Here is a 27141-nt window from a genome sequence, read left to right as displayed (position 1 = left end):
ACCATTAGCCTGGCTGGCTGAGCTCTGCAGGGAGTTTTTTTACCTCAGGTTTCTCAGTCCCCATCATCGAGGTGGTTTATTGCCTTACATCTTGGGCACTGGCACACAGCTTATGATTTACAAGCATTTGCAGATCCTTAAGTCATGCCTTATGCTGTGATGTTGTGGCAAATGGATGAAACACTTGAAGGATCAGAAATGTCAGTGGTACATTTTTTGGCTGCCCTTCAGAGCAAGCAGTGACCAGACAACGGGACAATTGCATCCGAGTGCTGGAAAGCAGACGAAAAGAAAAACCTGTCACTGTAGCAGCTGGATCGGAACACTCTGCTCCTCCATTCCAGCTCAGCTCCCAGGAGGAGGAGCAGCCCTGTCCCTCCGGCACCCTTTCCTGGCTCTTGACTCCAGGTTTTTCTCTCCCTGTGGGCAGGACCCTCCCTCCAATATTGGTGGGGTGGCAAATCTGTTCCCACTCCTGGGAAATAGTTCTGGAAAACTCTGCAGTGGACCAAAGCATTTAAACATTGGCAAAATCTGCTAGTGCCAAGCCCCACAACAACCACTGCAGCTCCCAAAGTGATCATTGTAAGCAAGATTTGGCTTTAAGTTGGCACCTCGCAAGCGCAGGGTGCAGATGCTGCCTTTGGCTGGCTCACGTGCTGCTCAGCAGCATTCCTGCAGGAGATGGGTGACCAGCTGGGATGTGCTGAGCCAGGGAAGCTCTGGGATGAAGCAGCAAAACCCTGCCTGGCCAGATGATGGCCAGTGCATGCGAGGGCTCAGCTTCCACCAGCATCTGCCTTGCACTGCTGCCTTGGGTTGGCCCAGATAGTTTGGAAACGTGGCAGGAGCTTGAACCTGAACGCCACACCCGAAGAGGGTGATGATGAGCCCTTCGTGTAGCTCCATGCAAATCCTTTTTTGGGACCAAACGCTGCCGAGCAGTTGATTTTTCAAGGATTCTTTGGGACAAATAAACAAATTGTTTGCTCTGAGTGACGAGGCCTGGAAGTTCTACACTGTGGAAATGAGGGGGGGGGGTGAGTGCAAAGCCCTGAGGTGGTACCAGCCTTCCCAGTTCTCTGGGAAAACTCCCTTTTGCCTCTTGTGGACAGGATGCAGCTTTTCCACATCAGCGTTCCGGACTTTGGGAAGCTGAGAGTTAATGTCAGTCACGGAGCTGGATGGGTGCCCTTGGTGGCTTCTTGGGCTGTTTTTTCTTGTCCCCAGGTATGACAGAGCATCAGTGTTCATCCCACGGACCCCTAAGCTGCTGATCTTAGGCACCAGCTGCTGCCATGTTTAAGGTGAAAAAAAATCTGTCCCACAAGCACTTTGGGAGGCGTCCACATCTGAGGGAAGAAGTCAAGGCTTTAAAAAGTCAGAGCTGAAAAAATCTAGTTAAACTCCCCCCTGCTGTGATTGCAGACTGGCAGGGCCGTGGTTGAATGAGGCCCTGGTGTGTTCTCTGCAGTGAGCAGATCTGCTCCATGCTGCAGATCCAGGCACTTTTAAGGCAATTAAAGGGAATTTAGGGGCAACCCTCGATTCTGGTCGTGAGGAGGTGTCCCTCATGTCCCGGGGAAGGTGCTGGGATAGGCTGGGAAGGAGGTGGAGAGGGGTGCAGTGGGAGCACTGAGGGGGGTCATTAGGAAGGGTGAGGGGGTCTCGGTGGGTGATCCCCGTGTGTGTGGGGGGGATGGAAGTGGATAGATACATGGACGGTCTGGGCAGTGGGATCCCCACCTGGGGTAGGTCTGGGGAGGGGTGGTAGAGATCCCCACGCACGGGTGGGGAGATCCCTGGGAACCTGTGTGTAGGAGAGGTCCTGGGGTGTGTGTGTGTGTGTGTGTGTGTATTTCCCTGCTTGGGTAGGGTCTGGGGGGATGTACCCAGACGTGTGGGAAAGCTGAGTGGGAGAACCCCTGCGTGCGGGGGGTCTGGGTGGGCGATCCCTGTCCACGGGTGGGCGATCCCTGGGGACACCCGCGTGGGACAGAGGTCCGGGTGGGCGATCCCTGTCCACGGGTGGGCGATCCCTGGGGACACCCGCATGGGAGAGAGGTCTGGGTGGGCGATCCCTGTCCATGGGTGGGCGATCCCTGTCCACGGGTGGGCGATCCCTGGGGACACCCGCGCGGGAGCGAGGTCTGGGTGGAGCCACCCCCACTTCTGGGGGTACCCGTGTGGCTCCCCCGGGGGCTGCCCAGGGGTGACCCCGTGCGTGGGGCAGGCAGGCGGGTGCCGGGTGCCCGGGGCCGGGGTGCAGCCGGCGGCAGCGCCGCGCCTTTAACGGGGGGGCCAGGCCGCGGCGGACGTGCGGTGCCGCCCCCTCCCGCCCGCCCTCCCTTCCTGCCCGCCAGCGCCGCGCAGGCACCGGCTCGTTGCCGCTCCGCCCTGTTCGGCTCCGCACGGCCTGGCCCGGGCTCGGCCCGCCGCGCCTCACGGTGAGTCCCGGCCTGGGGAGGGGAGCGGAGCGGCCCGGCGCTGCGGAACGGAACGGAACGGGGGGGCCCGGGGCCCGCCCGCGGCCTGCCCGGCGAGGGGCTGCGGGGCTTGCGGGCCTAGGCCTCGGCGTGGCCGGGCCGCGGGGCGGGCGGGACCGGCAGGTGGGCGGTGGGACCGGCCCCGGGGCTGCGGGTCCCGGTGCCGCCTGCCGGGGCCGGGGGGGGGTGGGGGGCTGCGGGCGGAGGTCGCGCCTCGGGCCCCGCTCCCGGGGGAGCGGCCGTGGGGCCGGGGGCCTGCAGCCTGCGGGGCAGCCGTGCTTCCCGGGCAGCCCTGCCGGTAGCCTCCCCGAAGGCAAGTTAACCGCTAAAAACGGAGGAGGGGGGACAAAAATACGAAGTAGCAGCCGTCTGCTGTGGGTCTGCGTCGTTAGGTGCCCTCTGCCAGAGGCGCGAGCCTGTGAAGGGCGGCGAAGTTAGGGGAAAAAAAAAAAAAATCAAGAAAAATCCCTCCCCAGATCTGATTGACGAGCGCTTCCCGTGGCTTGCAGCCCGCTGGGTAAGGTTGAGGCGTGACCCGCAGGCTGCGGCGCCCGGCCGGCCTTGCAAACTTGAATGAAACGTCGCGCCCGAGCAGCCCGGCCCGGTTGGTGCTGCTGCCCAGGGCGCCGCGTCCCGCCGCCCTCCCGGCGCTTGGGTTGTTCTCCTCGGGGGTGTTCTGCTTGTGAAAATCGCCTGCGTGCTTCGGGTGCAGCGCGGGTTAGGGGTTGTAGCCCCTCCTGCCTCTCCTCCTCTGCTGGCAGCTTCCCCCTCTGCTGGGAGCCGTCCTCTGGTCAGCAGGCTGCTGCGGAGGGGAGAGAAAAGTTAAGGTGGGCAGCTGCCTTGTACCCGACTCGTTTCAAGGGTCGAGGTGTTTTAATTAAGGTTATTAAGAAACAGGCAGCCTCGCAGCTTTTCTGCATCGGGCAGTGCCGAGTGCTGCTTTCTTGTGAGGGTGCATACACACATCTGTGTGCTTTAGGCTTGTCAGTTTATAACCTTTTTTTCCCCAAAGGCTCTGCTGTGTGTTTTGAGACCGCTGTTGGAAAAACGACAACGCTTCCTTGCTTTGTGGAAGAGGAGCTGAGCTGATACTTTGCAGTAGTCCTTTTCTGTTTAAAATTACCTTCACCCCCCCCCCCCCCCCCCCCCCCCCCCCCCCCCCCCCCGCCCAAATGTTTCCATTGCTGCCTCTGTCCAACAACACACATGGTATTTAGTGGATGTAACTGACAAGTTCTACTTAATGTCTCTTTACATGACAAAGCAGAAATCCCTCAGTAGGAAGTCTGAATTGCTTGCTGCGAAAGTGAAAAGGGGATTCAATTCCCACATTCCACCTTCTTTCACATATTTTTTCTTGCCTGTTCTTTCTCAGTAGATCGCTAACATCATCCTGTTTGGTTTGAGCTGGAAGCATTTCTCTGCCTTGTGGACCTCTTCCCTATAACTGTGCTATAATTTCTGTCCACGAACAGGCTATGCAACTGGCTTTACCACATATTTTTTCTCTTGCCTCATATGCTGATGCTGCTTTCTGCTCACAGTGATTAAAATAACTTTTGTGTGTAACTGCAGCAGGGAAAGGTTGAGGTTTGGATAGAAATGATGATTCTCTGTTAGAGTTATTACCAAATACCTTTTCTGTTAGATTTTTTTTTTCCCCCACTCACCCTTAAACCAGTCTCAAGAAGCTGCTTTCTGCTCTCAGAAGCAGCAGCAGTAGGATGTGAAGAATACAATGAGTTTTAAATTTGATCCTTTATCCCTTGCTGTCATAAAACTGCTGTCACAGATAGCTTGGCCTGTTAACTACTTTGTTTTTGAAACCCCTTGAAGAAAAGGGGAAGACTTGCTCAAGCCCGTGTGTAACTGTGGTGTTACTGGGTTAACCACGTAACAGCTTTCCTGTGCATCATCTGCACTTGCTGTTGGAGACTAGATGGTTGTGGCTCAAAAGTGTCTAATCATTGCTAGACCATCGGTACTGTAAACCCAGGGTTGACAGAATCCTTCAGAAACTGCAATTCCCTGTGAATTTCAGAGGTGATGTGTATAAATAAGTTTTTGACTAGGACCCCTGACTGTAAGGACAGGCGGGGAGAGGACATGTTTTATTTTAAGCATTGAACTTGGTTGCTCCTAATCCCTTCCCCCGCTGCTGCCAAGACACCCACTTCTTGCCATTGACTTCTCAAAAGCTTCAGCTCCCGAGTTTAGTTTTCTGATCATACCCCAGTTACGTGCCTGAGTAAATAGCCTGAATGCCCCCCATGCCACCCTGCAGGGGTGGGAAGAAGCAGAAGATGGGAGGGTAATTCTTCATTCCTCCTCCCTGCTCCAAAAGTCTTATCAGCAAGAGGGCTGATAAGAACCTGGGAGCAGAAGACAGCCCCTGATCAAGTTTAGTTTCCCTGCTTATAGCACCCATCTGTGCTGTGGGTGCCTTTTGTAAAACTTGTTGGGTTTGTTCTTTGCCCCCATCTCCACGGGAGAGCTGCTCCTAAATCTTGGAGCAGTTGCCCAGTTTCCATCCTCGGTGTTTATGGCCTGTTCCTGTAGTTTGTTTTTGTTCGAGCATTGCTGTTTGCTTTAAACAGTTGTTCTCCCTCCCTGGTGTAATTAGAGGGAGCAATTGGATCCCTTCTTGACCACTTGTTTTGGTAGGTTACACAAGTCAAAGTCTTTAAGTCTCCTCCTGTTCTCTTGTCAGTCATCTCAGGATTTCCTTGATGGTGAAAACCTTTTGCCTTTACCCATCAAAACCTTTTTGGTATAAAGGGTATTTTGTGGATCTCTGTTTAGCTCTTAAGTTTCCTGCTCTGTGTTGGCAAAGCAGCAGGATTGGACTATTTAAAAAAAAAAAGAATATTTTGGGGGGGGCCTCCTTGCTGCACTAAGCTCTCAAACTTCTTGACATTCCTCAGGTCATTGTTTAAGGCTAACGAGACAGGGAGTTGCTGGGCTAAATCTGTCCCAGACATATCACTTCTTATTAATGACTGTGCATAAACTGTGGAGATGATAGATTGGAGAATTACCAGCTCATGACTCTTAGGAATCTGTTTCTCCTCTCATCGTTATACAAGGCATCCAAGCAAATAAAACACGATACCTTTTGAAAAAGGCATCTATTTGTGTTTTTGGAAATGTAAAAGCTTCTTCCTGTTGGCATGTCTGAACTACATCTGGTTGTGGGAGAGAGGGTACTTCTGAGCTTTGAAGACTCCATATTTTTTTTTTTTTTTGCTGGAGTGGAGTCTTGAAGGTGATTTCATACAGTGTGGACTTCTTGGCACTTTTTCCACTCTGATGCCTGCGGTCTCTAGTTTGGGAACACATCTGCACCTGCTGGCATGGGCACTGTGTGAGAGACTGATTCCTGCTTTTTTGCCCCCATGGAGCTTAATGGTGGCTGTTATTTTGGAGTTCCCATGTTGTCGTGAGTTGGGAGCAGGAGGAACAGCCCTTGCATGGACAAGCACTGTATGTAGAGCTGGACTCGTCTGCTTCTTCCAGTTGAAGAATTGATCTGTACTGGTAATGGGGGGAGAAGCAGAGTGGATCCAGGTGCTGCTCAGAGCAGGGAGACAGTATGCAGGCATCTGCAATTCCTGCCATTCCTCTGTGAGGGTTTCCCCACCACGTGAGAGCTAAAGTAGCATCTGGGCCAGGTTCCCTGCATTTGAACTCGTCCTCTCTTGGTTGCTGCTATGCCTGTGTGCAGGAGCACTGCAGTCTAATTAGATTGCATTAGAATGAATAAGTGAATCTTAAATGAGCTTATGGGGGCACTGTCAGGTCAATTTAGGCCCTAAATATAGGTACTGGGCAAAGTGCAGGCTCGGTGCACTAGCTATCCATACAGCAAAGTTAAACAGAGATCTCCTGGGAATGCATAAATTGTGCTGCTTTCCCATCCTATTGGCCTGGATGCTTGGATGTCTTGGTACAAGAAATGCCAAAATCCACTCAAATATGGGCATTCCTTAATTGGAGCTTGGTGGGGAGTTGGAAGGGGAAGTTGTGGCTGTGGAAATTGTAATAATCTGAGGTACTAAAGAATGCAAATCTCATGATCCTTTTTAATGCTTCCCATTAACTTTATTTTTTTCCCTAAGTCCTTTAGATGCTGTGGAAACCAGGTAAAAAGAGAAATGGTTTCTATTACACATATGGGCATGAAAACTCTGGAAACCTGCTTTGACTCCTTTCAACACAATGTTGTCTCCTCTTCTTGCAAGTATATGATGCAGAGAAGTTCAGGAGCTTCAAGCCTTGGATTTTGCTGTGCAGCATGTGGGGGATGGGACAGGATCTAAGGTTTTGGGTTAATCACAAGTGAAACAGTTACTTTTCTGCAGCTCTCCTTGTTCTTTGTTTTTGTTAGAGCTTTGTGGCTACCCTGCTTTATCAAAATTCACAGCTCTAAATTCCTGTTACTGCAGAGAAGGAGAAGGTTGTGTTCCTTCCCCTTTTCTTTCCAAGAAGACTTATTTAGAGTGGCTTTTTTTTTTCTTTTTCAAATGTAACCTCATCTTTGCTTGTGGATCATTGAGGCCGTGTTAAAACGCAGAGAAAGTGTCTGCAAATTAGTCTTGTGGGCAAGCTACTAATTTTCTTGCACTAATAATCTTTATTATAATTAGTCTTGTCCTCAGCTAACAATAACAGCTCCTTGCTGCTGTCACTGTTAGGTGTGCAGGATTTTCGGTGGTACTGAAGTATTGAAGGCAGCACTTCTTTCTGGTTTTTGCTTTCCCCTTGAGCACCCTCCCTCCTGGCTGATCCCACTGCTTGTGCTGCTCTGTCTGGATCTGCTTTCACCCAGGCAATCCTGCAAATCACTGCTCTGCTCAAGAACAGCTGGTACATTGCTAACCACTCCCCTGCTGCAGGACACGTCTTTAAGCCCTTTTATGCTGTAAAGTTGAGGAAATAGGAGTGAAACTCCTGGTTTCCTTCAAGTTGTAGTTGAATGACTGAGCATCAGCGAGGGCTTTTTCTGCCTCAGAGGAGGTGTTGATGTTGTCCAGCAAAGCATAAGTTCTTGTTTTTTGGATTGCACATAGATTGAATAGCTAAACTTCTCAGCCTGCCTAACTGGTGTCTGGCTCATTGAGCATGTGTTGAATGACCCAGAGAAAGAAAAAAAAAAACTTGGATTCAGAATTACGTAGGTGTTGAAGGCTTTAAAAGCCTGGTATATTTATGCTTGTGATTCATGGTGCTTCCAAAAACAATCCAGCTCTCATCCTGCAGAGGGGTAGTTCTTGGGTCCAGCATTATCATCTTTCGTTTAGCTGTGTCGCCTGCCAGAGCAGTATAAACTGAACCCAGGTTATTTTGGGCTCCTTATTCTTTTCCTTCCAAATCCCCCCCTGCAAGGGTTTCTTGTAGAAGAAGTGCTGGCTTGATTCTGCTTTACACTCTCCTTATGGGCTGAAAATGGTAAGCAGAGTATTTTATTTCATGGATATGACAACTTTTAGTACATCTTGTTCCTGTCGTCGATGTGAAAATGTGTCTTTTGTCTGCCTGCAGCCGCACAGGAAGGAAGTTGTTGAGTCCAGGAGATAGTGCTTTTATCTTCTCCCCTCTGTCGGGGCAAGCTGCCTGCTTCTCAGCTCTTCAGTTCTCTGTTCCTGTCCTGCTTCTAGTGGGGTGGAGGGGAAAAAATTTCATGGGAAAATAAGAGTGGACTCATAATCTTTTTGCAAGTGCGTTGCTGTCAAGGAAGATGATGACTAAGCTATTACACAAGGTGCAGCTCTTTGGGGAGTATGCCAGGATTGGACTGTATTGTGACTGACTGATAAATGAGCCTATAATATAATCAGCCAGCTGATAATTTTTTAATTAGTGGTTTTATATGATCATTCGTTACAAGGCCTCTTTTTTCTCAGCCTGTTTGTTGTGGAGTTTTAAGTTGAAAAGTCTGTACTCTGTATGAAGAAAAAAGCTCAGTTTGCTGGAGGAATGAATGGTTCCTGAGCTTCTGGTGGGGAGTGCTGGGTGGCAGGAATTTTTGAGGCTGTTGCCTTGCATTCAGCTCCTTTGGGTGTCTCTGCCACGTGCCTGCCCTGTGCTGCTGCCAGGCTTTTGGATGGTGCTGTCGACCTGTCCTGGTGTGCAGGCAGGGTGGAGGGTACTTCCCCTCCCATTTAACTGAAGGGAAAGCTGAGGCCAAGTGCCTCTGGTTGAAGATGCCAAGAGGTCACCAGCAGACCAGCTGCTGATGCTGTTCTCTTGGTCCCATTTGTGTCTGGGACTGCTGAGCTGGCAGGTGGTGAGTGAATGGGAAACAGCTCTACTGTGGTGACCAAGGCTGCTCCTTCATGCAGTTTCTTTTCAGGTGTCTGCTGCAGTGTGGGTGGGAGGCCAAGCCTGGTCCCAGAAAGTGTTTCTTCCTGCTTTCCAAACCAGTTTGAAAGGCTGCTGTGATGATTAGTATTGCTTTGTCTTCCAAGTCATTGCTTGTGTTGTGTGGGGACATCCCAGCTTGGTTTTCATGGAGGTATTGCCTTTTTCTTGGTGCTATGCTGCGCACAGTACCTAAAAACAAGGATGTGAAACCCATTGCAGCATCTCTGCTGCCCTGGGTCAGCTCCAGATATACCTGAGAGCAGCACCACAGCTGCAGCAGATCATACCCATCTCCAAACCTGAGAAATGTTCTGAGTGTAGTGGTGCTGTGCCAGGAAGGACCCTTTCCCTAGGGCTAGGTGGAGATTTTTCTTCCTTCTTTAGCTTGCTGTCATCTTGTGAGACTCAGCATGTCCTTCCTTGTCTTGGACCAGGCAGCATCTGCAGTTCTCAGTGTGGTGCCTTGCTGGAAGGCTGGCAGTAAGTGGAGTTTGCAGGTGGATGTTGTATCCCATGTCACACCTACCGACCTTTGCTTGTGTAAATACCTGTTGGCAGCACATGGATGGGCTGATGGAGGGCTGTGCTGCTTTTTCTCTTAGCAGTGCCTTATTTTGTATTTCCAGCAGTGGTGGTGGAGATGGTCCATCAAAGCTTTGCTTCTTCATGTTCAAACTGACTAAGGAGGACGTGTTTGCTTTAACATTTGTTGAGAAGGTGTCCTTGCCAAGCCTGTTCTAGTGTGGGCAGTGAGAAGCATTGTCCAGAAGAGAGGCAAAGGTAGCATCTCGGAACCTTGGAAACCATCAAGCTGCAGAGAAGTTTTATTGAGGTTTTATTAGGATTTTACTGGGTGCCCAGGGCTTTCCTGTGGCAGCTCAGTGGGGAGTGCCAACAGTCCTCCCTTGTTACCTTCACCTAAGGTCGTTTCCGTATCTTCAGCTTCTGCTACAGTACTGCTAGGATTGGGTTGCAAGCTAAATTTAGTAAACCTCTTTGCAGCTTAGGGTGTGTGTGTGTAAAAACAGATTTAATTTTTTTTGAAGTAACTTTTAAGGGATTGGAGCCTAGTACATAATGTACAATAAAGCAAGTCTTTATCTGCAGGGGTGGCAGTGCACCATGCCAGTGGTGGGAAGAACAGGTATGCTGCTTCTCCACCTCAGGGTGCTGCAGGGCATGGGTTTGGTGAGGTGTGGAGCAGGGTGAGAGGGAGTGTTGCTGAGGCACAGTTATGACTTGGGTAAAATGGTCAGTCTGAGGAGGTATGAAAAGTGCTAGTGAAGGGGCTGGGTTTCAGGAGTTTTAAAAGCTTGTGAAAATTCTTGGTCAGGTGTTTCCATAACAAGTCTGCCTTTTCAGCTCTTCACCCTCCATCTCCCAATTTCTAAGTTTTTTCCATACTGGTTGGGTGCCAAAAGAATTTATTTGCTTCAGGTCCAGCGTACCTATTTCTAAGTAGATTTCTTAATCCTGGCTTCCCAGCACCCCTGGGGCCCTTTCTCCTGGGCACTTTCCAGCTGCACTTCCCCAAGCTTGTAGCATTGCCTAGGGTTGCTGTGACTGAAATGCAGGACCTACCTCTTGGTGGAGCTGTAGCTAGTGAGGTCCCTGTCGTGGTGCAGGAGGTGTTTGGGATAGGTGATGAGATGGGCTCTTAGTGTTGCCCTCTGATGGGGCTACATGCGTTGCCTATAAGAGTGGAGAGGGACCTAAACACATCATGTGGCTCAGAAGGGAAATGGCCACTGTTCAGCAGCAGTTTCTTAAACTTAACGTTGTGCTTTTGAAGTGAGTTAAAAGTTCCAGCTCATAATTAAATTTGTACTTTGAGATACACAGGGGTAACTTGTATGGTGCCAGTGCTGTAGGGATTATTGCTTCTCAAGTCTCTCTTGTTCCTTAACCATTTTGAAACTTTGTTTCTAAAGGTATTAACAGTTCTATACCCAAGCTAGATCCCTCATGCTGTAAAAGTGCTATCTTTATGCCTGTATGATAACATGCTTTAGGATAGATGTTGAAGGACAGCTTTGCTATGGAGCAGTCAAAGTGACGCATTTGCTGTGGAAGTCTTGGGGATGGACGTCTGTTCAGCCTTCAGCTGATGAAAATTTGTGCTGGAGCATAAATACCGGTGTTGTAGGAAGTCCATCCTCAGCAGAAGCTTCTGTGGCCCAAATTCAGTCCTGAATGCACCTCTACACTTTCTGTGTTTGAAGGGTTTATAAAACCAGCATGAACAGTGTTTTAATCTGGCAGATGATTTCAAATTTAATGTACAGTTGTAATAAAATCCAACCTTCTTTTGCAGGTATCATTCCTAATGTGAGTAGGGATTAAAACTCTTTGATTGCTACAAGCAAAAGAGTGGTAGATGCCTCTTGTATCAGTTAAAACATGTTCCCTGCAGTCTAGGGCCTTGCTTAACCTCTGTTGCTAAGCGGGAGGAGTGGTGAGTAGGTGTTGTCTGCTGCTGCATGGGCAGGTGAAGTAAAACATGGCACCCAGGCTCTATATGGAGGCCACAGATTGGCCATTAAAGTGCCCAGCACCTTGTTGGATTGTTGGTTGAGAGTGTGTTTTCCAGCTCGCATTCACAATGTGTTCATGGCCTGTTCCTGTGCCAGCATTGTCCTCTGGCTCCAACCCCACCCTGCAAGGTGGGAGCTGGAAGAAGCTGATCTCTGGGATATGGCCCCTGTTGGTTTGGGTGAAGTACAGAGCAACTGTACGTGCACTGAGGAAGCAAGGGTAGCAAGTCATGCCTGCTCAAGCCTGGCTGTTTGGATTTTTCAATGTTTTTGTGTCTTTCTGTGGGTTTCTAGTAATGAAAGCAAAAATAGGCACACTGATGCAGTGCTTACACAGCTGTGCAGGCTGAAGAGGTGGCAATTCCAGCCAGGGAGGCTCGTGGTACTCATACTTCCAACATCCTCATTTGGTATTTGTGCTGTGCATGTTGATGATAATTCTATTTATGATGCCTCTGTCAACTTATAGGAACTTTGACTTCTATATAGAGTCTGCATTTCTCCTATCATCTAGCCTAAACTGAAGTTACCCTTCTAAAATCTCGGGATTGAGAACTAACTGCATACCCTGAGTTTTAAACTCCTGGCATATTTGAAAATTGATTACCATTCTGTGAACTTGGATTGTTTAACTGATGGATGATTTCTTCCACTTCTTTTTTTCACTATACTATATGTGGTGAGAAGGGAGAAAAATCTTGCCTGTTGATTTCATCTCCCTTTCCAGCTGTGGAATTATCAAGACTTAGCCTAATAATAGGGTACAGCAATCTTGTTTCAAACGTTGCTTTCTGATGCTCTCATTTAGGTAGGTCCCTGCCACACTTACAGCAATTTTGATGCAGCAATCACACCTTCTTTCCCTTCAGAGAAAACTGAAATCACTCAACTGCTTAGAGATAATGTGTGCCTTAAATAGTACCTTCAAACTTCAGGTAGTTAGAAGAAACCACATGAAAGCATCTCAATCTGATATAATTCACAATCACTTAAGAGGTTTGATTTCCCTCTATGAGTTAACAACTCTCCTTTAACTTGCAGCCAGTTTCCAACTCAGGTCAATCTCATTTTCCTCTAGGAATTCAAATAGAGAAGAGCATCCATCTGCTGTCAGCTTCTCCTTTTGTCCATTCCTGGTTAACAATAGGAACGTTGAGTCACTGAGAGGTTAACGAAGCACTTTTTTTCTTGTCAGTGGTCCAATTTCTTTGTGTAGCTGTGTCAAACAGCAGACTGAACAGAAATAATGGGAAAAATCTTGTTGGTGGAATGACTGGGGTTGTCATTTTGCAATACCAGGGTAAAGACCTGCTTAAGCTTCAGGCTTCTAGCTGTGTATGTGGTGGTTGATTACAAATCCCTCGGCAAGAACATGAAGTATTAGTTCCTCTGCATCTTTTGCACTTAAACAGTGTTGGAGCTAGGGAGATCTGAATGATTCCAGTTGATCCAGCAGTAGCTTCCCGCACAGTATTAACAATGGTTTTGTTACAACAAGTCTTCTGGGGTTTGGCATTTGGAAAAGGGTGAATTGTAGCCCTTAATTATGAAGTGCAGGAACAATTGCAGCCGGACAGACAGGCAGCAGTCCAGCTCCTCTCTCACTGGGCAAGCAAAGCTTTTGTGCTGTGCCATCCCACTGCACAAATGACCCTAGCAGGCTGTTGCTAGATTGATTGGGTTTGATCTCTTTTAGGTAGGGCTCTGAAAGCTCTAATTTTGGGTTTATCACAGTAGTCCTTCAGGCTTCTGCCCTGTTGCTGTGAGCAAATGTGTTTCTGTGGCTGCCCCATGGAGGCAGCCAGCGGGGGAGTGCAGGATTAAAAACCAGCTATTAAATCCAGTTGTACTAGAACACTAGTGGCTTGGTCTGTGTAGGTGCTGTGGCAAAATAATTGCAAGGAAAGCTTTTTTTCTTTAGATTGGTTATTGGGAACAATTTCTTCCCCAAAGGGTTGTCAGGCCCTGGTCCAGGCTGCCCAGGGTGGTTTTAGGGTCCCCATCCCTGGAGGGATTTCCAAGCCATGTAGATGTGGTGCTGAGGGGCATGGGTCAGTGGTCGCCTTGGCAAGGCTGGGTTAATGGTTGGACTTGATGTCTGAAAGGTCTTTTCCAACCAAAACAGTTCTGTGAAGGAGCAATGTTTTGCTGGCAGCTTGACCCCTTTGCTTCTGCAGGTGATGAAGAGCTTTGAGGAGTCTGGGGGAATTCAGGATGGGAAGGTGTGGGACGGGTTGTTGTCTGCACTGTATGGGTGAGCTGTGACTTGCTGGATGCCACCTGGGACAGAGAGACTTCTTTTCCTCTGTCTCTTATCAGCCAGTGGGTGAGGGCATCCCTTGCTCAGAAGAGCTGGGTGGTGATGGGACTTGCAGCCATCCCTGCCAGCAGCAGCGCTTCAAGAAATCCTCACCTTTTCCCTCTGGAGCACCTCTCCAGGCTGGTTTTCTCCTACAGTTGGAGCCAAAGTGCACCCAGTATCACAGAGGTGTTTGCTGCTTGCCCCAGCCCTGCTTCCTTTCTAGGTGTGTCGTTAGCTGAAGATATCATCAGCCAATTCACAAATGCACTTGGACCCTGCCGTGAGAGCTCATGCTGGGAAATGGAAAATACAGAACTCCTCTCTGGGACACAACTTCACTTCTTTTTTTCTTTCCCCTCCTGGGAGCTGCTGAGCCTCTGTGGCAACTGCCATACGTATGGCAGTGCCTTCTCCTGTTGGGAATGTTAAAAATACATGCTACAATTTTCCTTTTCAACATACCAAAATCTATTAATGTGCTGCTGCTTTGGTTAGTCATTTCCTCTTCCTTTGTTCCTTTCACAACAGGGGAAAGGACTGCGGCCACATACTTCAGTAAAATCTGGTATGGTTAAGGAGAATCTATTTAGCTTCAGACTTCTGGCTTAATACCTTTTTTGGCAGAAGAAGACTTCTGTTCTCATCTGTTAAATACACATTTATAAGTGTGGATAAAGTCACTTTTATGGTATTTAGACTAAGCATATCTTTGCCTGGTTTATTTTTGTAGGGGAAAGAAATTCTAGTATGAGCAAAGTTAATACTCCTACCATGAACTTAATGTATTCTTGCAGGAAAACTTGGGTGATATGTTGCTACAGGAAAATTTCCAAATTCTCTCCTTTATTTCAAAGCTTCTTGTCTTCTCCTGTGCCATCACCTTTGTGCAGGCACGCTGCCCCTTTCTTAAGTTCCTGCAAGACCTTGTTCGATGTGGGCAGAAACTTGGTAAAAGCACCAGCATGACACTATTTGGCTGCACCTGGCTCAGTTGTGGGATTGCTTTGGCATTCTCCATGCCATTGGGGTGTGGAAGTACAAAGGTTAATGAGTTCAATTATTAGGAACTGGATTCAATTCTGAATTCAGCTGTATAAATTCTGCTTAAACGTTGCTTCAAGTGACTTGCTGAGACTGGGTATTTTTGTTTTTTTTGTTTCTCTGTTGCTGCTGCTTTGACAAAGAATCTGGAGAAAAGTTTTAGCACCGGGTGGTCTGGAGACCTGCAGAACAAGTGGTAGGTTTAAAACTTTCTTGTGTGTGTCTGGAGAAATTGGAGTAGGATAAAATGTCTCCTGACTGGAATGGTTAAGGGCGAAATTTGGAGAATTGAGCAATAAATTAAAGACAGACCTCTTCAGAGGTGTGTGGTAACTTCAGAAATAGGTCCTCTAAATAAAATGCCATCCTTGTTAGCAATCTGTTGTGGTTTTCCTGTCGTTCTGGTGCTGAGGACATCTGCTTTGCCCTGGATTCGAAGCAGAGGACAGCTTGTGCCTGCCCGGGGAGGCGAGGCCTGGGCAGTGGGGCTGTGCCTGCCAGGCAGCCTGAGGGAAAACATTGTTGGTGGGGCTGTGGGAGGCTCCTGGGCAGGTGAGTACCTCTTCTGGGATGCATTGGCAGATAAGCTTGGGTCTTTTCCTTGGCTATTTGCAGCCCTTGTATACAAAAACCTTGGTTGTTTTTTTTAATTAGCATTAGCCAACCCCCCCCCCCTCGAATGCCATTCATACTTTCACAGAAATCTGTAAAGGCAAAAAAAAAAAAAGCTGGACCAAAGGCATTTTCCTCTTTTGTTTCTGCTTCATCTTCTTTTGCTTTTATTTTTTAAAATATAAACAAGAATACATAACACAGGAATGTATATTTAGACATTTACTGTATGCACTGGGAAAGGGAAAAGGTTTCATTCCAGCTGTTTTTTCTTGGCAGATTTGTGAAAGTATGTGAGGAATTTGAGTACTGAGAAGCTACTACTTGTACCTGCTTCCCTCTGTAGAACTGACTTGAATGTAAAGCCAGGAAAGAGCTGTAGCATTCAGCTTCCTAGTTTACTTGGAATTTGAGGCTCTGCCTCCATTGTGACCGAGGGGGTCAACTTGTGTAATTGCTCTGGGTGTGGTAGAGCTTGTTTTAATCAAGCTAAAGTAATTGAGCATGGCAAGGGTAGGTCCAGAAGTCTCAGAATAAATGTGCTAGTGCAACTTACTCCTGTGTCAGGAAAGGATTAAGTGGTGTTGGAGTAAGATAGCCTGATACCCTCACAGCTGAGACAGTTCACCTGCCTGGTTTTGGCAGAGCCAACTTTGGGAATGATGTGGTTATGTCAGCAGAGGGAGCAGGGGATAAGATGGGTGATGAGCAGCTCTGTGACCCCCACGGTAAAGGACATGCAGACAGTTGTGCTGGTAATGCAGAAACCCTGTGTCCTAGGAAAGGGTGCTGTGCGTGCTGAAAGAGCCATGGCAAAACCCCGAGCCAGCCCAGCTGGAGCTTTCTTACCTGCCCCCTGTTTCAGGGAACGATGGCTGTGCTTGGAGGCTTTCTGTGGATCTGAGGTGAGGATTTTGCTGTGAATATATATTTATACAATAGACCACAATATATGTCAAAAGGCCTTTGTTGAGTTGCGTAGTGGCTTTAAACTTGTGTAAATGGCTTTTGTGTGTGGTAAACCCGAGCTGCTATGGACTGTCACATCAACTTGGCTTGTACAAACTTTTGTTAACTTTCCAGACAGCTAATTGGAATAACAAAACAGACATGGCCTGATTCCTCCCTCCTGTCCAGGTGCTGGGCACAAACACGTTTCAGGTGTGGTTATGAGTGTTTAATGCTTCTGCCTGGCTAACCCAAGAGTTCATGTTGCAGGAGATCCCTTGATACTCAAAAACTACATGACATGCAGAACTGCTGCTCAGACTGGTAATCTAAACTCAGCTTTGGCCATTAATCTGCTAGCTTTGTCCTTTATTTTTAGTATGTAATCCTGCATTAAAGCCAGAACTAACGAGTTAATGGATGTTGGGTTTATTGCAATGTGGTGTCGTACCTTCAGCATGCCTGTGAGAGCTGCTAGTGCGAAGCAGCTGGGGGGAGGACAGCAAAGGTTGTTTTTAATCAAGTTGGTATGTTGAGACTATTAGAAATGTTAACTTAATTCTTTGCTAAAATGTGGTTAAAAGGTGCAGCTGCCTTGCTGGCTGGGTTCTTTGGCTCTATCTGACAGCTTTGGAGAAGTGAGAGTTGACTGCTGCCCGGCTGGCAGAGGCAGTGCCTCTCTCAGTGGCTGTGCTGGCATTTTTTCTTGCCTTAGCATCAGAATGGTTCCTGCTGTTGGATTCGTGTGGTGACTTGTGCAGCCCTCCTTGCTCTTGACCTGTGCCTTCGAGTGTCACGCACGTGACAGAAAGCAACAGATATAACAGGATCTTCTGGAGCTGCTGTGTGAGCGAGTCACTGGCCTTGGCTGCTATCGCTGCCCACTTGAGCAAAACCCCAAGCTGAGAAAACCAGTGTCTGCCTTCAACCTTTACTTTAGATTTTGCTGCTCATTGATACTTTGTGAGAACCTGTGAGAAAATGCAGTGAGCGTTTTTGTTGGGTTTTTTTCCTTCACATTTTGAGAAGTATCATCTGCCAGTTCCCCATGCACAGAAGCTTGTGGTGATTGAAGAGCAAATGCTGGATCTGGTCTCTGCTTGCAATGAGAGCAGGGAAGGGGAAATACTTAGCTAAAAGACTGAGCTTGCTGCTAGGGTGCTGAAATACCTCTTGAATAGTTCATGGTGTTGTGGGCAGAGCATGTCTGTACATGAGGGTGTGAAGGAAGGAGCCAGGGAAGCCTCGGGAACTCCCTGGAAATAGCGATGGGAAGATGCAGACTTGCTAAGTAATGCTCTGAGCCCTCTCAGGGTGCAGTCCTCCCCCAGCCTTCTCCTGCTGGAAGAAAGAAACCTTTGATCTCCGCAGGCACTCTGGAAGAAGGTAGTGTAAAGATAATTTGTTATCTTCTGACTTTGGAGATAAGGTGTGTGTTAGAAGTCAGTGATTTTAAGGGAAATCTTGTGGAGTCCGGTGGGGTCAAGGACTCTTTCCTCTGGCCCTGATGCATGCCAGTTTTTTATATCCCAAATAATATGCACTTGCAAAAGATGCAAGAAATGCTTTGGTTTCCTAAGACTTTTCAGTCCTGAGCAGTATCAGTGTCTTTGTGCTCATGCTTGGATGAGCCTTGTGGGTTGCTAGTGGGAAGGGGTCTGTGCAGTTGTGGGGTACTGGGGCAAGCTGCTGGGCAGGGGAGCAGGGCATGATTTTCCAGCCTGTTTCCCGCTCTGTGCCAACAACCAGCGTGTGTGCTTTTATCCCTGGATAAATCTGAGATTGCTTGTTCCACTTTCACTGGTGCTAATTCCAACTCTGGGCTTTATCCCACAGCCCAGGTGGTTTCAGGGCGTCAGCTACTGCGCGGTGAATCCCTGCCCTGCCTTGGCTTGTGTGAACTTGCCTGGATGGCCGGGATGCGGTGGAAACCTCCCGCACACTCCCGACAAACCCCTGCAAGAGGTACCTGGGTGCTCACCAGTGTTGCTTGGACCAGAGCAAGGTCATCTGCCAGGTAGTGGTGGCAAGATTGTGTAGTCATGTTGTGCCCTGGGCTTGTTCTCTGTACCACTGCTGCACTTGGCAGGTGTTGGCTCTGAAGATGTATTAAAAAACCCTAAAAGTAAAGTCTTTTGCTGAAGCAAAACTACTCTTTTCTGGAATTTAATAAATAGTGTGTCTGTGTTAACTAACATCAAGCAACTGAGAGCAGACAGAGCCCAACAGATGGTACAAACAGCGGCATGTTTGGAATGGAAAATATTTACCTAGAGGGTATTTGAAGCACTGAGATTGTGCTCAGCAAATGGCTTAATTGTATCAGTGTAATCAAGTGAAGAAGAACAAGATTTATTGACAAGTCTTAGTCTCCTCTTGCTGTTAGCAGCTAGTAGGGGGTGTCAAGCACTGTTGAGCTTCACTTGAACAGGTCTCCTTCCCAGAGAAGAGCAGCTTCAGTATGTGAATGGCTCACTCTGTAATTTTGAGTGTCTACAGATTTCTTCTATAGCTTCACAAATTGTGCTGTCAGGGCAAGTATTTAAATGAAAGAAACTGAGCTTGAACCACTGTTTATTATGCTTCCCCTCCCCCAGTCTTAGTTCTGAGAAGACTTCTGTAAACAGAGCATGGAAATATAGCTACAAAAGTTTGAAAAGAATATGAAAAGTAGGTTAAATTTTGCCATCTGGGTCAAAACTGGCAGGGCCATTTAGAGATACAGCTTGTCCAGGTGGTGGATGCTTCGTGCACACCCCTTAGTTGTGCAAAGTTAAGTGACCTGTGAGAAGATTGCCTGTGATTTTACTGGGAGTTGTGCCTTTTTCCTTACATAGGTGGCAGGTGAGATTTATATATCATATCTTATTTTCCTGTCTTAAAAACAGTGCTTAGGTGTAGTTGACTCCTTGCTGGCGTTCACTGGACAGTATTTTTTGGGGAATGAGTAACCTTGGAAAGGGAAGGCTGAGGAGGATGTAGAGTTGTTGCACGGGGTCCCTTCATTCCTAGCATTGCTAATCTGCTGAAATTAGCCTGAAACTAGTTAACCAACTCAGAGCAAGTTTGATGGATTAAAATCTCTGCCTGTTCTGACAGCTCAGTTTTCACTCTCTGGCTCTTACTGTCACCTTGCAGAGTCTCTGCTGTTTTTTGTCTTGTCTTGGGGCTTGAGGAACATGTCTTGTTTTTTCAGTGACATAATAAGGCTGCTTAAAAACCCAAAACTAAACCAACCTAAGTTTTAACTCTGCTGTTTTTCCTTAGGCTGCAGCAGGGCTGATGTTGACTGAATTGCCTTGAGGTTTTTTTGGCAGCCCTCCTGCCTAGAGCTTGAGCCCAGCAGGGCTTTGGTTAATTAATGCTCGTTAGCAAAATCAGAAAGAGCTGCTTGCTCCCACTCTATGGATGAGGAATAGGTGTGGAGTGGCTAAATATCTTGTTTAATATTGTATTTTATTGTGGCAGATCTGGATTGTTTCCTTGTCCAGCCCAAGCTGCTGGGCATCCTCTCCTGAAGACCTCTGGGGGAAGAAGAGTTTGGGAGTGAAGCTGTTTTCAAGAGAATCCTCTTTGTGGCTGGCTTGATATGGAGCATGTTGCTCACTGTGCAGCTTAAGGAAAAAATACTGTTATCTATGTGAGGAATTTATTGAATGCAGCTACTCCTCTGAGACTTCTTGCTGTATTCCTAGTGACTGTTGAATGTGAGGGCTTGCTTTTAGTCCTCTTGCCAGCATGAGAAAGTCCCAGGCAAAATACACCAATTAAAGAAGCTGTTGCCTTAGCTAAATCATGTGTTGTCTCTTAAACTGCTTAGTATTTAGGAAAAAAACACCAAAACAAAACAAAAAAGCCTTGGTACCTATATTTTCCTTCCTTTAATGTTATTTTTTCTAAAAAGGCACAAATCCCTGGAGATTATATGCACCTTGGGACCCAAGCATTTTACAGAAGCTGTTCATCTAACATGCTGGGGCTGAGCTACCAGTGACTCATTGGCCAAACGGACCTATAATTTATTTCTGTCTTTTCTAGTAAGCTAATCTTCTGGACCTAAACTGAAGGAATATACAGTGAAATGTGGTTGAAACTTGAGATTTAAAAGCCAAAAGCAAAGGGTGTGTTACAAAACTCAGGGCCGTGTGAACTAGCGGAGGAAGTCAGGTGCAAGCAGTAATACTGTGCTGGAGTTCAGAAATAGGGATTTTCTGTGGCACAGGCTCTGCTGAGGGGAACAAAAGTGCAATTCTTTTGTTAAATGAAGGGAGGGAGCAGTAACGGAGTCTGCGCGAGGGCTGGGACAGATGCAGTTTGTTCCCCTTTTTCAGAATGACTAAAGGGATGTTGTGAGCTCTTCAGTTTACCAACAGGACGGGAGCGTGTCTGCAAGTGGGGTGCCTGGCACGGGTGCTAGGCAGCTGGGCTCCAACAAAAGTGCCCAGTAAATATCAGGTTAAATATGAAATATGGATGAAAGGTGAGTATTGAACCAAATACCTGGACATGTACAAGTATCTAAGGTTGTTGTGTCTGTTGTTGGCAGCAGCAATGGGATGTGTACGTGTGATTCCTGTTGGGTGTGCCTTGCCTGGGGATCACAGCTTTGAGTGGGTAGAGACCTGATGCAACTGCCTTGGAAAGGTGTCTGAAGGAGGACTGTGAGTGATCAAAGTCCCCATACCAGCACTTGTGGGGAGGAGAAGTAATATTTTTGTGAGGGCATCTCATATTTCCATAGCTAACAGGAACAGGAGAAATAATAAGATTAAATCCTGAGAACTTAAGCTGATAGATTAAGGTTTTTAAGTTCATGTAGCATTCACTTTTTTTCTGGTTTAATTGAAGGAGCTTCTCTGTCCTGCTTCTTTTTGTGTGGCATAGGATTTTCTCCCTATAGTTTGCTTGTTTTTTCCTAGATGGCTTGTGAATGTAGTATAGGAGGATAAATGGAAATGGAGAAACTTGTTCAGTGATTGTAGATTGTTGGAGGATGACTGGAAACTGTGTGAGCCAGATAGCTCATAGCAAGGATGCCACTTCATACAGATGTCTTGACAAGGAGTAGATGGTGAAGGATGTCATGGTGTCATTCTGCATCCAAGCCAGAGGCAACTCTAGCCTTCAAGAAGTGTTTTTTTAAATGCCCTTGCTCATGCTGGGCTGAGATGGGAAGTCAGTGAGTGTATTGCCATCAGAGCAGAGCTCTGGTTTGCCATTCCTGAGTGTCCTTAACCAGTCCTAGTTACATCCTGAGGCTTTTACTTGTTTGGTTTTTTTCTTTGAACCCTGCTTCCCTGTGAAAAAGCCGGATTTGTGAATGTAATATTTCCTGCTGGACTTTAGAGATCAGATTTGCGTGCCTCTGGTCAGGGTGTTTGGGGTGGAAGTGATGATTTGGCTCATGCTGTGCTTCGCCCTCACAAGCGAGATGAGGAGAGGAGCAGCAACAGGGTCTGCAGAGGCTCTGAAACTCATTGCAAATCTGTGCTCCAGATCCAGCCTAGGGTTCAGATGGTCCTGTTGTACAAGTGGAGTGAAGCACTTGGGGGCCTGGAGCTCCAGAGGCTCAGCAGAGCTAGTGTTGCTCAGCCAGCTCTGAGATCAGAGCTCATCTTGTCCGCTACATATTCCCCACTTGGACTAGCTGTTATTATTGTGTATTTATGACTCCTTTTGGAAGCAGTGGAAGCTTTTAAAAGCATCTAGCCTCTCTGGTCTTAAAGCAACAATCATTTTCTGCTTATAATTGACCCTGCCTAAGTGACCATTGTGCCTCTTGACACTTGATGTCTTGGACCTTACACTGTCTGTTTTGCTGAGTGCATCGTTTGGTCTCAGCATCTGGTGTTGGGTGCTGGGAGATGTGTAGGGTGTGATCCTCCTGGCTGGGCTGCAGCACTCTGGTGAATTTACAGCCAGCTGCATGTTTGTGTATCAGCAAAGCAGGGGTGGGCTGCTCTGGGCTCTTCATGGCTGGCTATTGTAACTGTTGCAGTAATGTATTGTAATGATCAACTTAATTACACTTGTGAAAAATCTGCTTGATTACATATTTACTTTGGGATTAGCTTTTCCCGTAAGCATTCAATATTGACTTTGGCTGGGACAAACTTTCAAGATCTGCTTCCTTCAAGAGATGACTAATATTAGATCACTTAGTGCAGGAAGCTGGTTTTATCGAGTAGCTGTAACTAATAATTTTGAAAGCTCCAGTTTAGTTTCAGGGTATCTGTGCTTTTTCTTTCCCAAAGACAAGCTTTTCCTCCCAATCCCTCTCAGCCCTTCTGAAACTTTCTCTGCTGGATGTAGTTGTAGACCCAAGTGTTTTTGGTGAGCTGTGTGCGCACAGAAAATAAATACAGACTGGGAGGAGACTCAGTGTTAAGACAACTGATGAATAATTAGTGTATTGAAATGTTAGTCTTTTATTTATATAACTTAATAGCCAAATTAGAGCTCCCACTCCTTGCTTTCTGTGCTGCTCAATGCACTGTACAAATATATTATCACAGTAACTCTTCTCTGTCCAGAAACTATCGCATGTAACAACTTTTCCCTCTTGAGCTAGAGCCAGGCTCCAAACCAAGCTCTCTGCAGTGTGGCAGGATGACAGGCCAGTTTATGATTGCAGCTTCCAGCACAGCCAGGAGTTGAGCTAAGCCAACCTTAAATGTAGTACTATCAGGTATTTAAAGAGTAATCCTTTCTCTGCCCACAAGCAAGGAGAGCCTCACATCTCCCTGCACTGTGCAACTTCTGCATGGACTTTATTCCCTGTGCCCTTACTAGGCACATATATTTTCTTTTAAGTGGCAGCAGAAATACTCCAGGCAATACTGCTTTAGGGTGTGGGGCAGTTTCTCCTACTCTTCTGGGGTCATCTCCCTTGTGTGTAAGCCTTTGTGAAGCTCTCATCCTCAGCCTTGGTTGAGGGGAAGCAGAAGGGCAAACTGATGAGTCACTGGAGTCACTAACAAGAGGAGCTTCCCCAAGAGTGTTGGGGACCTTTGCAGGTGTTGGCTGTGTTGGGGGATGCTGCAGTTGGGCAGTGGCTGCCCAAGAAGGTGACAAAAATCATGGGGGAGACAACCCACTTGCCTTTGGCTCCCAAGAGAACAGGTCTTCAAATGATGCTCAAGTTGAAGAGTAATTTATTTCTATGTAGAGGAAAATGTAGTTGAAGCACGTGCTTTCCGTGGTGGTTTTTAAACCAAGTTGATCAATCAGGAGTTGCACTTGTTCATTACAGTTTTGATTGTGCTTTTTCAATGGTTGGTGATTTTTTTCCTTGTAATAAGCAACCTGGAGAGGATTTGGATTCTTCCTGCAAAAATATCCAGGTCTGTTCATAGTGTTCAGTTGTGAAATGGGAAAATCTGGTTTGTCTTGGCCCCAAAGTTATGTTTTTATCTTCATTCTGATTTTTTAAACTCTGGTTCCTGCTTTAAAAATAAATAAATAAATAAAATTAATGCTTGGGGCATATATCATGTTTTCAGCAAATTATCCTGAAGTCATCTGGTCTGTTAGTGCCCTGGAAGCTGCACATTGTTACATGCACAAAATAAGGAACAGATCTCCTATAAATGTGTGGAATTTTCATGAGTTTAAAGCTGGGTTTTAGACTTCAAAAAGCAGTTTTGAAAAAGTAGATTCTTTATGGTTAACTAGAATTTAGGGCTTTCTCTCCCTCCTTTTCCTCATTCCATTTGTGAAGCTGTCATAAATCTGGGAACCAAAGGAAGTCGAAATTTAACTCCCACTTGCGAAGATAAAAATCTTAATTTGTCATGTTTGATTTATGGGATAAAAAAAGTGTTGCTCTGCATCTACTGGTCCTTATTTCACGACCTCTTAAAGTGCTGGCTCATGTATTTCTGAAATCAAAAGCTTCAATTTTATGTAATTCACTTGGGAAGGGAGAAGGAAGAACACGAAGAAAAGGAAGGAGCAGAACTGCTCCCTTCCAAGAGTGGCTTTTTTCTATCCTGTATAACAACTGTGAAGCAAGTAGTAAGTTATTCCAGAAGTTGTTTTATTATTGATACAGTTTGGTAATTTTATTAAAAGCTATTTTTAGGCTTCTCTGAAACAATGACAAAGCTTCTTTTATTATTAAAGTTGGTGGGGGAAATACTGTGAAGGAAAAACTGTTAAACTTTCTTTTTTTTTTCCCCCCCCTATAGGTTTTTTAAAAAGTAGCCAAGAAAAAGCACAATGGAGTTTTACGAGTCTACCTACTTCATCATCCTCATTCCTTTTGTGGTTATCACAGTTATCTTCCTTTCCTTCTGGCTTTTCATGAAAGAGACTTTATACGATGAAGTCCTTGCAAAACAGAAAAGGGACTTAAAATTTCCACCGGCCAAGTCTGATAAAAAGAAAATGGAGAAGAAGAAGAACAAGAAGAAGGAAGCTCAGAATGGGAATATCCATGAGTCTGACTCTGAAAGTGCACCTCGGGACTTTAAGCTCTCTGATGCCCTGAGTACGGATGAAGAGCACGTCGCTCCTGTTCCCTCGAGCGCGACTGAGGCCGCTACCGGTGTTAGAGAACGGAAGAAGAAGGAGAAGAAGCAGAAGGCAGTTCAAGATGATCATGTAAATAAGGAGTCGGAGGGATCCAAGTCTTCAGGCAAGAAAGTAGAACCAGTCCCTGTTACAAAACAGCCCACTCCACCATCTGAATCCTCAGCATCTAAGAAGAAGCCTGGGCAGAAGAAGCAGAAAAATGGAATGGGTATCTGATGTTGCCTATGCTTCCTGCACAGAACGCCAAGCCGTGTTCTGCTTTTGCAAGGCCGCAGAGTGTCTCTCACAACTGTTCTGCCTGATTTCTGTGGGGCAAAGCTCACTTCTAACCTTTTCCTTTTAACGAGCTGTTGCGTTTTTCTCCCTGTTTGCATCTGGCAGCAATGCTCTGGTTTTCCTCCTCCTGTCCTGGCTTTCTTCTACTAAAGATGGTTGAATGAAACAGAGTTGCTCGCATCTCTTCTTTGCTCTATGGTCTGGATGCTTTGTTCTCAAGCTGTCAAAATTTTGATGACCTGAAGTCTTTAGATGTTTGCTGTGTGCATTCTGATGTCAAGCTGTGAAAAAGTAGAGTCCTAAAAGTGGTTGCTCTTATAAGGAAGGGCACCTAGGGAAAATTCCTAGCAGACTGTGCAAAACAAATTAGTGTTTAAGTGCAGACTTAATGTACAGAGGTGTTTGGCTGATTCATGGAAAGAAGTATGTGCAGCTGCTTCTCACCTGCTGCACCTCTATAATTTAATGGAACTGATGCTAAAAGAAAACTGGTCCAGCCATTGCAACTGAAATATCCAACCTAGAACAAATTGAAAGCTAGTTGAAATCACCTGTGACCGTCTTGACCATATCCTCAGCAGAAGTTGACATGTCTCAGTGTGGTTGTTTGACTATGAATAGAAATTAAAGAATAAAAATATCCAGTTTTAGAAAGAAGTGAATACCCAAAGTATTTGCAGATCACCCTTTTGAGATGCAGGCGTGACAGGTTTGCTACAGGGAGTGAGGAAAAAGAATGACATTGCTGCTTGATGTGGTGGAATTTTTTTCCAAAAAAAAAAAAAAGGGGAGAAAAAAGACCCACCCACTACCAACAACAACAAAAAAAAGTACCAAATCTTGTTTGTGGTTGTTCTCTGGAAATCTCTGTGGCATGGTTAAAATGTGGTCTGCAGGCACTGTTCTGAGGGCAGCCACAAGTAACTCTTTTATCCTTGATTAGAGGAGCTAACACCGTAACTATGTGTGTCAGCCCTGACAAGAATGTTCTGCAGCACAGGCTGTGCAAAGAGATACAAAATTTCTTTTAAAAAGAACAGTTCCCTAATGTGAAACACTTATTTTCTGCTTCTCACAGTCCCAGTAGCTATTGGGGGGGGTGGGGTGTAAAATACCCAAGTGAGTTGTTCGTGGGTGGGGGGGAATAAGATACTTCCTGCATGTGGGAAACTAGTATTGGTAACATGGGCTGTCTGCTCTGTCCCAGGAAAGCCTGGGTTGGATTTGGTCAACTGTTACCTGCATTGCTATGTGTTTTGCTTGTAGATAAGATTCCTGTCTGTCAATACTCTAGGTGCTGTGGCTCTTGACTCTGCTAAACCTTTCTACTGCTTTGGGGTCTCATCTGATACAGGAAGTGTATGCGTTTGTGTTTGTGTAACATGGATAACTTTGTATTCTGATTTAAAATACATGAGTTTCTCTTTTCTGGGGGTGGATCTCGGCGGTTGATACAGATGTACTCATTTAAAAGTGTTCATGAGAATATACAGAAGAGCATATTGTCTTAATTGTCTGTTACAGATGATCAAGATACTAAGACTGATTCTATTGTATCTCCTGCCAAAAAGCAAGAGCCAATGCTGCTCCACCAGGAGATAAAGCAAGAAAATGTAGCAGGAAAGAAAAAGGTCTCTGCAAAGAAGCAAAAAGTTGATAATGGTGAGAATACAGTATGTGACTTCGTTCAGATAAACCTGACTGTTAAACTTTTTGCTATCTGTACTTTAGCTTCTCTTCCTTTGGAAAAGAAACTTAAAGGATAACTTTTAATTTGAAAAAGGAGGAATTCCAGTTAGAAAAGATTTGTTCAGCCTGAGATACTGTTACATTTTATGAACATCTGGTACCACTAAGCATGGGATGATTTGAACCTTTTTGAGCTCTTTTGCATCCAGACATCCATGCTTGAATTGAGGAGTAAATATGTTGACTTAATATAAACTGACTAGGCTCTAAGTTGACCTGAGCAAGGCATGTCTGGAACTGCTGCAGTCATCTGCCCCAAACAAGACTGCAGTTCTTTATCTGGTTGCTTTGACCA

The 27141-nt window shown here is 46.4% G+C and overlaps 1 protein-coding gene across 17 annotated transcripts in view; it reads left to right on the top strand.

The window, feature by feature from the left end:
• The first annotated feature begins 2364 nt into the window (after positions 1–2364).
• KTN1 (kinectin 1) overlaps positions 2365–27141 on the top strand; it is a 76394-nt gene continuing 51617 nt past the window's right edge. For 16 of the 17 annotated variants that reach the window (XM_051620447.1, XM_051620448.1, XM_051620457.1 and 13 more), the window contains exons 1-3: positions 2365–2447; positions 24476–25029; positions 26622–26759. In XM_051620447.1, coding sequence (XP_051476407.1) covers positions 24507–25029; positions 26622–26759 — 661 coding nt within the window. In that variant the 5' untranslated portion in view covers positions 2365–2447; positions 24476–24506. The remainder of the gene's footprint in view (positions 2448–24475; positions 25030–26621; positions 26760–27141) is intronic. The other variant, XM_051620455.1, reaches the window with a different exon arrangement.

The sequence above is a fragment of the Apus apus genome, chromosome 5 (assembly GCF_020740795.1).
Source record: "Apus apus isolate bApuApu2 chromosome 5, bApuApu2.pri.cur, whole genome shotgun sequence".
Classification (NCBI taxonomy): Eukaryota; Metazoa; Chordata; class Aves; order Apodiformes; family Apodidae; genus Apus; species Apus apus.
This window is presented reverse-complemented; position numbering and strand designations above follow the sequence as displayed.